This window comes from Protobothrops mucrosquamatus, unplaced genomic scaffold (assembly GCF_001527695.2).
Source record: "Protobothrops mucrosquamatus isolate PMUCROS unplaced genomic scaffold, P.Mucros_1.0 scaffold2696, whole genome shotgun sequence".
NCBI classification, from domain to species: Eukaryota; Metazoa; Chordata; class Lepidosauria; order Squamata; family Viperidae; genus Protobothrops; species Protobothrops mucrosquamatus.
The window spans coordinates 8,942-22,598 of record NW_015388742.1 but is presented as its reverse complement, the minus strand read 5'-3'; the positions used below and the strand labels follow the sequence as shown (position 1 = coordinate 22,598).

At 50.3% G+C, this 13,657-nt stretch overlaps 1 protein-coding gene across 1 annotated transcript in view; it reads left to right on the top strand.

Moving 5' to 3' along the window:
* The window catches only part of INPP5E (inositol polyphosphate-5-phosphatase E), a 15,033-nt gene extending 2,069 nt beyond the window's left edge, over positions 1–12,964 (top strand). The window contains exons 2-10 of the mRNA XM_029286010.1: positions 1,284–1,407; positions 2,533–2,630; positions 3,307–3,431; positions 3,713–3,832; positions 5,293–5,400; positions 6,366–6,527; positions 9,206–9,321; positions 10,583–10,719; positions 12,073–12,964. Coding sequence (XP_029141843.1) covers positions 1,284–1,407; positions 2,533–2,630; positions 3,307–3,431; positions 3,713–3,832; positions 5,293–5,400; positions 6,366–6,527; positions 9,206–9,321; positions 10,583–10,719; positions 12,073–12,205 — 1,123 coding nt within the window. The 3' untranslated portion in view covers positions 12,206–12,964. The remainder of the gene's footprint in view (positions 1–1,283; positions 1,408–2,532; positions 2,631–3,306; positions 3,432–3,712; positions 3,833–5,292; positions 5,401–6,365; positions 6,528–9,205; positions 9,322–10,582; positions 10,720–12,072) is intronic.
* The last annotated feature ends 693 nt before the right edge of the window (positions 12,965–13,657 follow it).

Genomic DNA, 13,657 nt, shown 5'->3' with positions numbered 1-13,657 from the left:
AGCAAAATTCTTTTCTAGATTTGTTCCCAAATCAGAAGGCTGTTCATGATCTCTGAAGCCAACACAACTTCACACTTGGGTGTTTTTAAGAGCAGCCAAGAGCACAAGCTCGGTTGCCTTTTTTTTTTGCTTTTTGTTAAATCCCAGTATCTTCCGCTCGGGATGCTGCTACCGAAAGACAGTTTTTTTCCCCTATGCCCTCACTCTGCTAAACAGCTAATTCCCACAGCACTGTCTTATGCCAGAGGATTTTTACCCATATAGTGGGATTATATTACTATTATCTTTCTCATTTTTCCTTTTACCTTCTCCTATTGGTATCTTATGATTATATCACAGTGATGGCGAACCTTTTAGAGACCGAGTGCCCAAACTGCAACCCAAAACCCACTTATGCGTCGTCGAGTGCCGGGTGGGTGTGGCCCATTGGGTGGGTGTGGCCCATTGGGTGGACGTGGCTGTGGTGGTAACAGTAGACTGGGTGGGACTAAAAAGTTCAGTCAATCAATTTCAACTTTGCAAGATCGTGAGAAGTTAAAATTGACTGATTGAACCTTTTTTTTTTTTTTTGCACATGGCAACGAAGGCCTAACGCGAAAAGGTTTTATAAAACCCAGCTGAAGGCCTAGGACTGGGGCAACGGCGCGCATTGCCCACAGAGAGGGCTCTGAGTGCCGCCTCTGGCACCCGTGCCATAGGTTCGCCACCACTGTTATATCACTTGTTATTTGTATGTACACTGAGAGCTTATGTACTCGTGTGTCCAATTACACTTAGCCAATAAAGAATATTCTATTCTATTCCTCACAAGGACAAGTACTGGAGTACCCTTCCATGTTCATTTTGCAGCAGCCTTGTCAGGGAGGTCAAATGGGGAGATAATGATTGCCCCCCCCCCAGTCACCTAGCAAGCTCCAAGATTTGAGCCTCGTGTTTTGAGCTTGTCCTCCCCAGTATTCTAATTGTTATGTCTCCCTGATCTGAAGAAGACCTCTCTCTGTGACTCCCTCCCCCCCCTCAACCCTCCATCACTCCAATGCCAGCTGAGATTTTTTCAGGAGAGAACTTTGCCAAGGCTGTCCTGAGACTTTGGAGCACTGTGGTAGGAAAGGCTGGGCTCTCCTCCTCCTCCTCCTCCTCCTCCTCCTCCTCCTCCTCTCTTATGCATTTGACCTCTAAGTCCTGATTTCAGTGTTAGTTTGACTTCCCACAGGTAAGCCAACCCCATAAACCTGCACCGTAGAGTATTTTAATGCAACAAAACAGACTATCCTTTTCTACAGAAGCTACTTGGAAGGCAGCCTTCTTGCTCGTGGTGCCCTCCTGGGAGCAGAAGAGCTGAACCGGTATTTTCCTGATCGCAGCATTGGCATCTTTGTAGCCACCTGGAACATGCAGGGCCAGAAGGTGAGGAGGTGAGGGTTCAACGTCCTTCTCTTGATCACCAGGGTTTCCATTTGGAAAGTCCAGGAGGCAGAGGAAAGGCATTTCTTCAGGACTGCACGAGGCCGGAGGCTTCGGAACTGCTTGGGCAGCATCTTGCCTGCAGACGTGGGATGTAGGAAGGGTGAAGGGCGAGCCATATGCTCAGCTCAGGTCAGGCTCACACAAACTTTTCTCCCCGGAAAAGCGTTACTGCGCGCTTGCCCTTTGACTCTAGAACACTGTTTCTCAACCTTGACAATTTTAAGGCATGTGGACTTCAACTCCCAGAATTCCACAGCCAGCAATGCTGGCTGTGGAATTCTGGGAGTTGAAGTCCACATGCCTTAAAATTGTCAAGGTTGAGAAACACTGCTCTAGGAACCCTGCAGATATTTCTGGACAGCGTCATTATACGGTTCTAATTTTGCATGCAAAGTTCATATTTTAATGCAGACAATTTGGAAGTAGGTTCAGTAAGGGTATGTGCAACCTGTCGGGACAAACCAGCAGCCTAGGATCCATAAATGCACTTGCAGCTCCTCCATTCCAGATACGGAGTGTATTTTTTTTTATCCCTTTCTGCTTTTCTTTCGCAAACACATTTTCTGGGAAATGTTAATAAAACAGTGGAAAGAAGCAGCTAGGTCAACCCAGTTTAGTGAAGGTGAGCTGTGGATGAGAAAACTAAAGAAAACAGGAGCCTCTGTGTGTGTGTGTGTGTGTGTGTGTGTGTTTTGGTTTTTGACACTTTATAGATGGAACTTGAAGTTGTCCTTGGTAGAATGCTTGTGTACCTGAAACAAGTATTTGCTTGTGCAGCGTTTCACAAGTAGTGTGTGGGATAGCAGGAGAAGCAGAGTCACTCTTAATCCTCCAAATAATGTGGATTAAATAATTTTCTGAACAGATCAGAAAATGGCGCCTTTGTTCATTTTCTGGGTTCCAACCCAGGGGAACAGAAAAGTATTTGCATCCTGCAGGCAGAAAAATGGATTTGATATCCTGCATCATTTCTTCTTCTTCTTCAGTTGGCAGCTCAGAGCCCTCAAATGAGCCTGCAGAGCTCATCTACAGTTGGAAAGGCCTTTTTTTTTTTTTTTTTTGCAGGAACTTCCCGAGATGCTGGACGACTTCCTGTTGCCCTCTGAGCCTGATTACGCCCAGGACATGTATGTGATAGGGATCCAAGAAGGCTGTCCAGATAGGTATGGAAACAGAAGCAACTTTGCAGCTAAGAGACCCTCCCTCCCATCCATCCATCCATCTTTTGTCCTTCCGAGAATCACCACACCACAAGTAGGATCCTTATATTGCACGGGTTAAGGCTGTCGCAAGTCCTCTCTCCCTTTTGGCAATGAGGCAGAACTTTCTGTTAAAGCAAGGTGAGGCGTCTTGTAGGTGCAGGCCTCCTTTGGGAGAAGGCTGCAAGGGGGTCCCTTGGCAATCTTAGCCCCGTCTTCTCCTTGCCTCTTCATTTGTCTACACCAGGGCTGGTCAACCTTGGCTCTTTTATGACTCGTGGACTTCAACTCCCAGAATTCCTGAGCCAGCTTAGCTGGCTCAGGAATTCTGGGAGTTGAGGTCCACGAGTCATAAAAGAGCCAAGGTTGACTACCCCTGGTCTACACTCTTCCGTGTGCGTGACCAGAGGCTGGCATCCAGGAGAAGAGTGAATGTGGGTAGTTGCTGCAAGGAATTGGGAGCTAAATGGAGGGTCCCCAGCACATGGAACGAGTGGGAACGGAGAGTGCTTCTGGGAGATCCTGTGTCCTCTTAATACGCCCGATTGGCCGCAGCTCCTTTCTGAGCCTGGATTGGGCCTGCTGACCTCAGAGCCGCTCCAGTACCGAGTGGCCCATTGACTTTGCTTCCTTTCTGCAGGCGAGAGTGGGAGATTCGCCTGCAGGCCACGCTGGGCCCTCAGTACGTCATGTCTTACGCAGCTGCTCACGGTGTCCTTTACCTGTCCTTCTTCTTGCGAAGGGATCTCATCTGGTTTTGCTCAGGTACGCTTGGCCAGGGTTATAAATTTTGAGTGGCCTTTTAAGTCACTAATACCGTGGGATTGTTGCCGAATCACCAGACAGCATGTTTTTGTTTGGTGGGGAGAAAGCTGAACCTAACAAGAGCTGTGTGCTTAGAAGATGAAACTGAACCCCATCGTTGAACGGCAGCATTTTCACCCCTTAATACCTACGAAGGCGAACCTCCGCCTTTTTTTTTTTGTTCTGTCCCTGTCTGATCTGAGCACTCTTTGACAGGCCGTGCCGCTTCTCTCTTCCTACAGAGGTGGAATGTGCCACGGTGACAACCCGTATCGTGTCCCAGTTCAAAACCAAGGGTGCGCTAGGAATTTGCTTCACTTTCTTTGGCACGTCCTTCCTTTTCATCACTTCCCACTTCACCTGTGAGTATCTCCCCAAGTTTCGCTTGGAGCCAAAGTAGGTTTTTTTTTCCAAAGCTCTGTAAGCTGGTGCACCAGTTGAACTACCCAATTGAATGCAAATAAGGTAGAGATGTAGAGTTATTGCAGAAAGTGAGGAAGAAGAAATGGACAGCACCAGATATTCCTCCCCCTCTATTCCTTAGTCCGAAGACTTAAAGAGTCTGCAGTCATATAGCACAGTGATGGCGAACCTTTTAGAGACCGAGTGCCCAAACCACAACCCAAAACTCACTTATTTATTGCAAAGGGCCAGGGCCGCATCAGCATTGTGGTGCCCTCGGGGGGGTGGGCATGGGGCGTGGCCCACTGGGTGGGCATGGCTGCAGTTGTCACGGCAAACTGGGTGGGCATGGCTGGGGTGGGCATGGCCACCTCGATGTTGCTCATGGAGGGGACGCCTGCGGGGGCCGGGCAGGGTTGGGGGAGGTCCAGGGGGTCTCTGGCAGGTGGGGCAGTGGGCAGGAGGCCCAGCATAGATGGGGGGAGGCACGCAATCCTAGCTGGGACTGGGGGGCCATGGCGCCGATGGGGATCCAGCTTTCCCTGCTCAGGGTGGTCTTTGGCTTGCTGGGTGTGGGCGCGCTCTACCACCTCTACTCGATCTTGCTAGCTGGCCGCTTCGCCTCCTTTGTGCCTGGTGGGGCTGCTGCTCTGGGCAGTGGCGGCGGCCTAATGGACCTGCGCAAGCTACTGGCAGCAGTGGCGTGCGTGCCCACAGAGAGGGCTCTGAGTGCCGCCTCTGGCACGCGTGCCATAGGTTCGCCACCACTGATATAGCATCTCCTGACCTGTGAAGGTTCTCAGGAAATTCTCCAGCATGACAGTTGGAGATTTCTACCCCACCAGGTTGAATCCATACAAGTTTCCCTTCTCAAATAAATGAACACGACGTCTCAGGTGATGCACCTATAAACTGTTTCTCCCTCTCTTCCAAGATAGTGCATATAGAATAAAAGACACACCCAGAGGGTTGATACAGGAGACATTTTGTGGTTTTTTAATTGAACAAGAGACCCAGATCGGTGTTGTGGCTAAGGCACCAGGATAGAACCCGGGAGATGATGAGTTCTAGTCCTGTCTTGGCACAAAGCCAGCTGGCTGCCAGTGGGCCAGTCATTTTCTCTCAAGTCTAGAAAGGAGAAAATGGCTTCCTGGGGGAGGGAGGGGAACCCTTGCCAAAAAACTGCAGGGACTTGTCCGGGTAGTCTCTAAGAATCGGACATGATTGGACAGAAGAAAAAAATAATAATGAAATTCACATTGATGAGGTTGTTTCCTTTGAGAGTTAAGATTTTACCGTAGTCCTGTTTTGGAGAATGTGAGAGAGAGAAGTCTCCTGAAGTCGTTTCCAGTGGAAACTGCTGTGTTGGGTCCTTTTCCCCCCACTAGAACCTGCCCTAAGTGGCCTTCTTTTCTTTCAGCTGGAGATGGCAAAGTCAACGAGAGGATTCTGGATTACAGCAAAACCATCCAGGCTCTCTCGCTGCCCAGAAATATTCCAGACACCAACCCATATCGATCCAGTCCCTGTGAGTAACTTGGCACTTGAAAATGCTTCCTTCACCCTCCGTTTTTCATATGCGGAGATACCTTTCTCTTTCAAATAAACGCCGCCATCATGATGCGCCCAAAAGGAAGTTGTATTCTGGAAAGTCACTGATTTGGCCTCGGCCCAAATGTGGGTCCCAGTTCAAGGGACCAGCCAGTGTTTCCCCATTTGGGCAATTTTGAAATGTGTGGGCTTTAACCCCAGGATTCCCCAACCAGCAAGGCCATTGCTAAGAATTCTGGGAACTGAAATCCATGCATGTCAAAAGTTGCTGAGATGAGCGCTAGGGCAGGCAGATCACAGTCACCGTGTTTCAACAAATGGGATGAAGTCACACACAAATTCAGAATTTAGATGCAGGTAGTCCTTGACTCTCAACCGTTTGTTTAGGGACTGTTTGAAGTTACAGCAGCACTGAAAAAAAGCGACTTATGACCGTTGCAGCCTCCCCAGGGTCAGGTGATCAAAATTCGGATGCGTAGCAACTGGCATGTCTTTATGACGGTTGCAGCGTCCCCGGGGGTGTCACAGGGATCCCCTTTTGTGCCCTTCTGACAAGCAAGGCCAACGGGGAAAGACAGATTCCCATCATAACCCTGTTGCTAACTTAACAGCGGCAGTGATTCATGTTAACAACTGTGGCGAAAATGGTCACAAAATGGGGCAAAATCCACACAAACTGTCTGGTTTCGCAACGGAAATATTGGGCTCAAATGTGGTCCTAAGTCGAGGACTCTCTGTACAGAAATTCAGAGTTCAGACCTGAAGCGGTCTGAGTTCCAGTTACTTTGTTGGCAAGCTTTGAACGGAGTGAATTTCGCCCTCGGATCCCCTCGGTCCAACCCGGCTGTCCAGTAATTCTGCGCAAGCGTCGGGGAAGACTTTGGACTTCCTGCGTAGCCTCTTCTCCACTCTCTCCCCCCCCTCCTTCGCTTGGCCCTGCAGCAGACGTCACCACCCGCTTCGACAACGTCTTCTGGTTCGGAGACTTCAACTTCCGCCTGAACGAGGACCGGGAGGTGGTAGAGCAGCTCCTCAGCCCTGGCCAGGAACTGGACCTGCCGGGACTGCTGCAGCACGATCAGCTGCTGGAGGAAATGCAGAGGGGTGAGGACCACCTTCCTTTTTCCTGTGTTTGGGCAGGGCCCAGCCTCGCTTGCTTTGATCCCTGCAGTAACAGTTACAGAAGCAAAAGTTCCAGCTGGGTGCCAGTTGTACCCCTGCAGTCTCAGCAGCTCTTGCCTCCTCAGGGACCATTGTGAGGGGCCTCTAAAGACACCCCTTCCCTCCCTCCCTCCCTCTCAAGAAGGCAGTGGCCCGCTTGACAACCTGTGCTTCCTGCCCTCCACAGCTCCCGCTTGGTTTCTGAGTGCAATTTAGAGAGTTGGTTTTGACCTATTAGGCCCTGATGACCTGCAGAACTGTCTTCTCCAAACAGAATTATCCCAGCCACCTCAGCTGACCTGGAAGATACCCTGGGCAGAATCCCTTTTCCATGAAGGGCGATGAGGTCCAGAGCAGCTTCTTTCAGTCGGAGTGTAAGGACCCACTTCAACCCCACATCTTAAGAAAGCAGAACTCTTGGAAACAATTTCTTCCAACAGGAACTTTTATTAAGAGTAGTTGATAGCAGGCATAATAGACAGGATCTGAGATTTCCCGCGCAGAGTGATAGATTAAAGTACACCCAAACTAGACCCCACCCCATAGTCCGCCCGTCCGGTACGGGACGGCCAATCCCCAGGTGTTAAGGCCATTGTGGGAAAGGGGAGATAACATCGGCTGTCTCCAGTTCACACAGTGATGGTCAGCGGCTTCTTCACACCTTCCTCTGAGAGCGTAGAAATAAACCAGGCACTGGGTTATATTCCTTATTTCCTCCCTTGTTCTAACTGATAGTTTAGGACAGACATGTCAAACACAAGGCCCGGATGCGGCCCGCGAAGTGGTTTCATGTGGCCCGCAAAGCCATTCTAGAAACAGTGAGGGAATGGCCCCCGCTGCCTTGACCCTGGCCCAGGCCGGCCGGGAGCCAATGTACAATTTTGTGGTGGCCATCTATGCTCAAACACATTCAGTCTTAGCTCCACAAGACCGTCCAGAAACAGCGAGGAACCTGCCCCTGCCGCGTCGGCCCCATCCCCTGGGTGCATGCTGGGGAGGGGTCACTTTTTGTGAGGAATGAATAAATGGACCATGCCTTGGCACTTGCCCCGGTCCCACCCCCTTCTGCCAGAGACCCTCAGATCTGTCCCACTCCTGCCCAGGCCCCCACAGCCCCCCTTGACACAAACGATGTAGAGCTGGCCTTGCCCACCCAGTAGGCCACACCCACTCCATCCACACCCACCCAGTAGGCTGCACCCACCCTGCCTCCCCCCCCCAAGGGCAACCACAATGCTGATGCAGCCCTCAATGAAATTGAGTTTGACACCCCTGATTTAGGAAGATAAAGTTCAGAGAGAGACATAGGGCAAGAAGCAAATTGTTACATTGTAGGGGGCAGCAGACACAGAGGCAATAAAGGAAGCAAAACGTTACCTTGTAGTGAATAGAGGAAGCAAAGGCAGGCACCTCCCCCCTCCCCTTTGGGAGTATGGCAGAACTCAGGGAAAGGTGAGATTTGTTTTTAGGTCAGAAATGAAAGAGGAATGGGTTCTGACAAGGAGGACCCACAGATCTGTTGCTAGCTAAAAGGCAGACCCGTTCCTTCCAAGCACTGAGCTTGTATACAGGCAGGCCTCAGTTTACAAGTGGGCAGGTGGAAGCCGGAAGAGAAAGTCGCACGTCTCTGTCGCTTAACGTCCGTGGTGCTCTGCTTAAAATACCGTAGTAAAAGTCCTAAAATTGGGTGGAGTCGTATGATGCCTCACAGAACGACTGCACCATTTAACGACAAATGGTTCTGGTCCCTGGCGGTGCGTCGAAAAGGCAGAGAAAGGGGCGTAACCGGGCCTTTTCGCCTCTTGCTGATTTCCAGGTTGAGCCCCACCCAGTTGATGACACCCACACATGATTTCACCTTCGCCTGATGGGGGAGGCTGGTGACCTGGCAGAGGAGGGGTCCAGTGGGGTGGGAATCGGCCTTCCGGCCCGGCACCCCCTTGATTCGCTCTCAGTCTGCCAGGGAGGCTTTGACTTAGATCGGTGTCGCCAAAGCCTTTCTCGCGTGACCGTGGCTTAAGAACCCAGTGTAAGGACCCACCCCACTTTGCATCTTAAGAAGACAGAACTCTTGGAATATTTCTTCCAACAGGCATCTTTATTAAGAGAAGATGGTTGCAGGCGTTCTAGACAGGACCTGGGGCCCAAGCCCTACCGTTCAAGGTTTTAAGTGTTCCCAAGCAGCCCCCACCCCACCGTCCTTCTAGCGACAATCCCAGGCATTACATTCCCACCCCCTTTTCCTCACGGCCGGCGGAAGGGAAACTTCAGAGAGTAGATGAAAGCTGATGGGCCCTATTGTTATGATCAGTCCTTTTGGTGCGATCCACATTCAGTCCCTTTGAAGTTGTAAGGAAGGAAGTGAGAGCCATAAAACCCCTTTGCTCATCCCCCTTCCCCTTCGTAGTATGACAGAATCCAGAGAGGGCAGAAATGGGGTTTTCCATAGTCGATAACTAGAGATGAAATATAATTGGATTCTGACACCCAGTCAGTTTCCTCAGTTGACCACTCACTGCAGCCTGGCACGTGATGGCAGGGAGGCTCTGGGTCTTGGGGCGCCCTTAAGGCTGGGGTTTAGGGCCCAGCCCTTTGACTTGCCTGATCTGCTCTTTGCACAGGTTCTATATTTAAGGGGTTCCAAGAGGCCCCCATCTTCTTCCGTCCTTCCTACAAGTTTGATGTTGGACAGGACACCTACGACACAACCTCCAAGCAGAGGACGCCTTCCTACACGGTAAGGGTTTTTTTGGGGGGGAGGCAGCAAGAAAAAAGGCATTACCCCTCCCCCCACGCAGGGGAACCTCTCCAAACAGGAAAGGGCACCCCAAAACCAACCATTCTCTCCACAATTCCTACTACATATACAGCACCCTCTGGTCAAAAAGCTTGTCCTGCACTGGTCGAGAGGCTTTGGATAAAGGCAATATAAATCTGCCTGGCCAAAAAAAAAAAAAAAAGTCAGGTAAATGGTACAAGGATGACTTAGTTGCGTTTTTTTTCTTAGGTAAGAGCTGATTTGGTCTAGACCAGGGGTAGGCCACCTTGGCTCTTTTATGACTGGTGGACTTCAACTCCCAGAATTCCTGAACCAGCCATGTTGAGGGGAAAGGGAGAGGTTTCCAAGCTGAGCTGTGCTGGCTCAGGAATTCTGGGAGTTGAAGTCCACCAGTCATAAAAGAGCCAAGGTTGCCTATCCCTGGTCTAGTGGTTAAAAGCATCGGGTGAGAAAGTGGGAAGCTCTGAGTTTAATTTATTCACTAAATGTTTATGCCATTCATCTCCCCGATAGGGTGACTCTAGTTCTGCCTTCTGTATTGTGCCCAGAGAAGCACCTGGACACATTCATGAAGCCACTAGAGGCCTTCTCTTATTTTGCCCCTTCAAACCTCACAAGGGCTCCTTAAGCATTATGCTCCTCTTTTGTGCGTGGCTCCCTCCCCGGGTACCCTGCTTCGTTCTAGAAAAGGAGGCTTCCTGGAAAGTCCCAGTTCCATCTCCTCGCCTGCCTGGAGCTTGCGTAATACTCAAGTTAGCAGGGGCAGGAGAGAAACGTGACATATGAAGCTCACCCAGCTTCTAAACAAGAAAGCCAGGTCCATGGCGGCTCCAGCTTCTGCAGCGCCCAAGGCTTTGTAGGCAGTGGTGGGATTCAAATAATTCAACAAGTGGTTCTGTTTGTCATCACCGGCGTGACGCACTTTGCATATTTGTCATCACATTGTCATCACTGGCGCGGCGCACATTGCACTGACATCACCGGCGCCATACGCCTCACAGTGTTATCACCAGCCCGACGTGCCACACAGATTTATCATAACCGGTTTGCCGAACCCAACAAAAAGTTAGGTTTCGGTTCTGCCGAATCGGTGCGAACCGGCTGAATCCCACCACTCTCCTGGAAGTCTCTGTCTGGGCCAGAGATCTAAGGCAGGAGCAAGAGAGCCGCTCTGCTTAGGCATGTCAGGGCTGCTCTGCTCATCTTTCTCTCTTTTCAGGACCGGGTCATCTACCGAAGCCGCCACCAGCATGAAATCCATGCTGTGAAGTACTCGGCCTGCTTTGGGATCAGAACGTCCGATCACCGCCCTGTGTACGGGTTGTTCCGTGTCAAAGTGAGGCCCGGAAGGGACAAGTGAGTACGACTACCATCCAGAGCCTTTGAAAAGGCTTCGTTCGGAGGCCTCCCTCACGTTCCTTGCAGACACACTTGCATTGCAACACCTCGCTCTGAGTTGTGATAAGAGTGTCAACTACACCAGGGCTTTTCAACCAGTGGTACGGGTACCACCTGTGGTACATTGGCACCTGGCAGGTGGTACGCGACCATCCTAGAAAAGTGGTTGCGGGGGAGGGGAATGAGCTGAACCGGTGGCAGCACCACACAAGCCTGAGCGAGAGATGGCTGGAGCTGCAGGGCTGTCAGGGCTCAGCGGAAGCGCCAGGCCCCACCTGGAGCTCAGCGCTGATCCTGGCACTTCTGCTGAGCCCAGAAGAAGCACCGATCAGCTGGAAAGTTGCAGCCTCTCCAGGGTCTTATGATTTACATTCGGATGCTTGGCAACTGATTCATATTTATGACGGTCACAGTGTCCCAGGGTCATGTGAAGTGACCAAAACCTGCTGCAACCACCCAACAGACGAGGGGAATAAAAACCAAACACCCCCACCCCACCCCCGCTGCCAATTCTCAACAGAAATGCTCACAACAATGAAAACCTCGGACAGGAGGAAGAGCGCCGCCGGGCGGGCAGGGAGGTGTCTTGCTCAGCTGTGGCTTGGGGAGCACTTTTTTCAGTGCCATTGTAACTTCGAACAGTCACTAAGCGAACTGTTGTAAGTCGAGGACTACCTGTACTTTATCACTTTTTTCCCTTTTTTGGGGGGGGGGTCATCAAGTTTTTGACACCTTGCTAGGCGACTGGTGGTACTCGGATGTTGCCATATCCTAAAAGTGGTACAATGGGTGAAAAGGTTGAAAAGCCCTGGACTAGACCACCCTAGCCGTGAGAAGGCAGAGAGGCATCGGCCACCCCATACCTGGACTGTGCCGCTGAACTGCCTTTAATCCTAACAGCTGAAACTGGGGCTCAGAGACAGTCAGGGATATACAATCCACCAGGCAGTTGGGTGGTTCTGCTAACCTCTACTGAAAGAATACGCTGCTCCGTATTTGTAGCTATTCTTAACTATTCAAAATCTCATGGAATAGCCAAGATCTTATACGATCTTGTGATCATTTTATTTTAAAGGCACATTCACGTTGTGTGGAAAGGTTAGTGACCCAACTAAGGGGGGGAGGTTAAATCTAACCTAATTACTGCTAGCGTTTCCAGGCCGTGCAAAGGTGAAATGAGGGAAAACCAGGATGCCCAACTATTGGAACGGGTCCTACAGAGGGTAAAACAATATAGCGCGCGCGCACACACACACACACACAATGTAAGTTTTCACAAGCCGGTTTGTGCTTTGTCCCATTCACCTACAGCATCCCGCTGGCTGCAGGCCTATTTGATCGAGAACTTTATTTGATTGGCATAAAGAGACGGATCACAAGGCAACCTCAGAAAAAACAAGCTCTAAAAAACCAGAAATCCAGCACGATCTGTTCCGTTTCCTGACCAAAGGCACCCAAGACCTACGAGGCAAGCGGAAGGACGGGCGGACGAGGCCTCCTTCGGCTCCTTCCGTGAAACCCGGCTGGAAGGGCTCCAGCAGAGCCACAAATGCGAAGGGCTCTTTTGAGGCTGGAAATGGCCGGGCAGCCAATGGATTGGATCAGGATTTTAATCCAGCGGGTAGCTTCTTCCCGCTCAAGAAGCTGTTCTTCCCGTGTCCTGTTGCTTGAGGAGGATCCTGGAATAAACCTGCAGGGTGTTGGCATTTTGTGTGTTACACCAACCACAAACATTTCTTAGTTTGGGAAGATATTTCTGAGGATCATCTTGGGGAATAAAGGAACACGTTCTAAGCCTTTAGCTAGGAAGTGAATTACGCACCGAGCCTAGTTTGGTCCCCCAAAACCAACATTTTTCCTAAGAATTCTCGAAAAGTCCCTGGAATGCCAGCGGGGCAAGGGAAGACTCAGAAAGCACCAGCCTAAGGAGGTGATAGGGTGTGTTTCTTACCTTCAGGGAAGACAAACCACCTTCTACCAGCTACATTTTTTTAAAAAATCCATTAACTGAGAGAAGGTGGAAACCCGTTTCACTCCATGAAGGGCCTTGAGTGGCGGCAAAAACCAGTATTTGCAACAGCAAAGGCCCATTTTAGCTGCTGCCAATGGTTGATAGGTAGCTATGCTTTCCCCTTCTCAGGTTTAGTCATCATTTTCCTGGATTGTGCTTGGGTTCAGAATTCCTTGAAATAAAAGGATGATGTAGAACTTACAAAATGTGTTTCTAGGGTGTCGGCTGCTTCTTGAATCTCTGCGCTACTGATCTACCCTGTATTCCTACCCAGAGCTTAGCTTAAAGCCTCATCGATGGGAATTCCAGTATTTTCAACATGCAGTACAAGTTTTCTCTTTCCCTCTTTATGGGAATCAAGCATTCATTACAAGATTCAGAACGTGTACGTATAACGCGTACAGTTGCTTGTAGCGCTGGAGGGTGGCAGAAGGCCGTGCCCCAGGGCATTCTCCCAGCCTGCAATGTGGCAAGTCCATGAAAGAAATCTCAGGTGGACTCCTTGCCAAGCAAACCCCTGCAGAGCCAATTCATAGCCAAGTCCAGCTGTAGTAAATGAGCCCAAGATTTCCTTTGCTCGAACCAGGCGTCCTGCGGCAGAGGACAAGGAGGTTGGCAAAGAATCGCTCAAGAGAAGAGAAAGATAACTAGCTATTTATTTAGCTCAGTGTTTCTCAACCTTGACAATTTTAAGGCATGTGGACTTCAACTCCCAGAATTCCACAGCCAGCGTTGCTGGCTGTGGAATTCTGGGAGTTGAAGTCCACATGCCTTAAAATTGTCAAGGTTGAGAAACACTGATTTTAGCTGATACTTCAGGCTATTTTCAAGCAGTCCTCTTCTCCCTCTGCAATTGGACAGGTATCCTTTCATCTCAACAGAAAT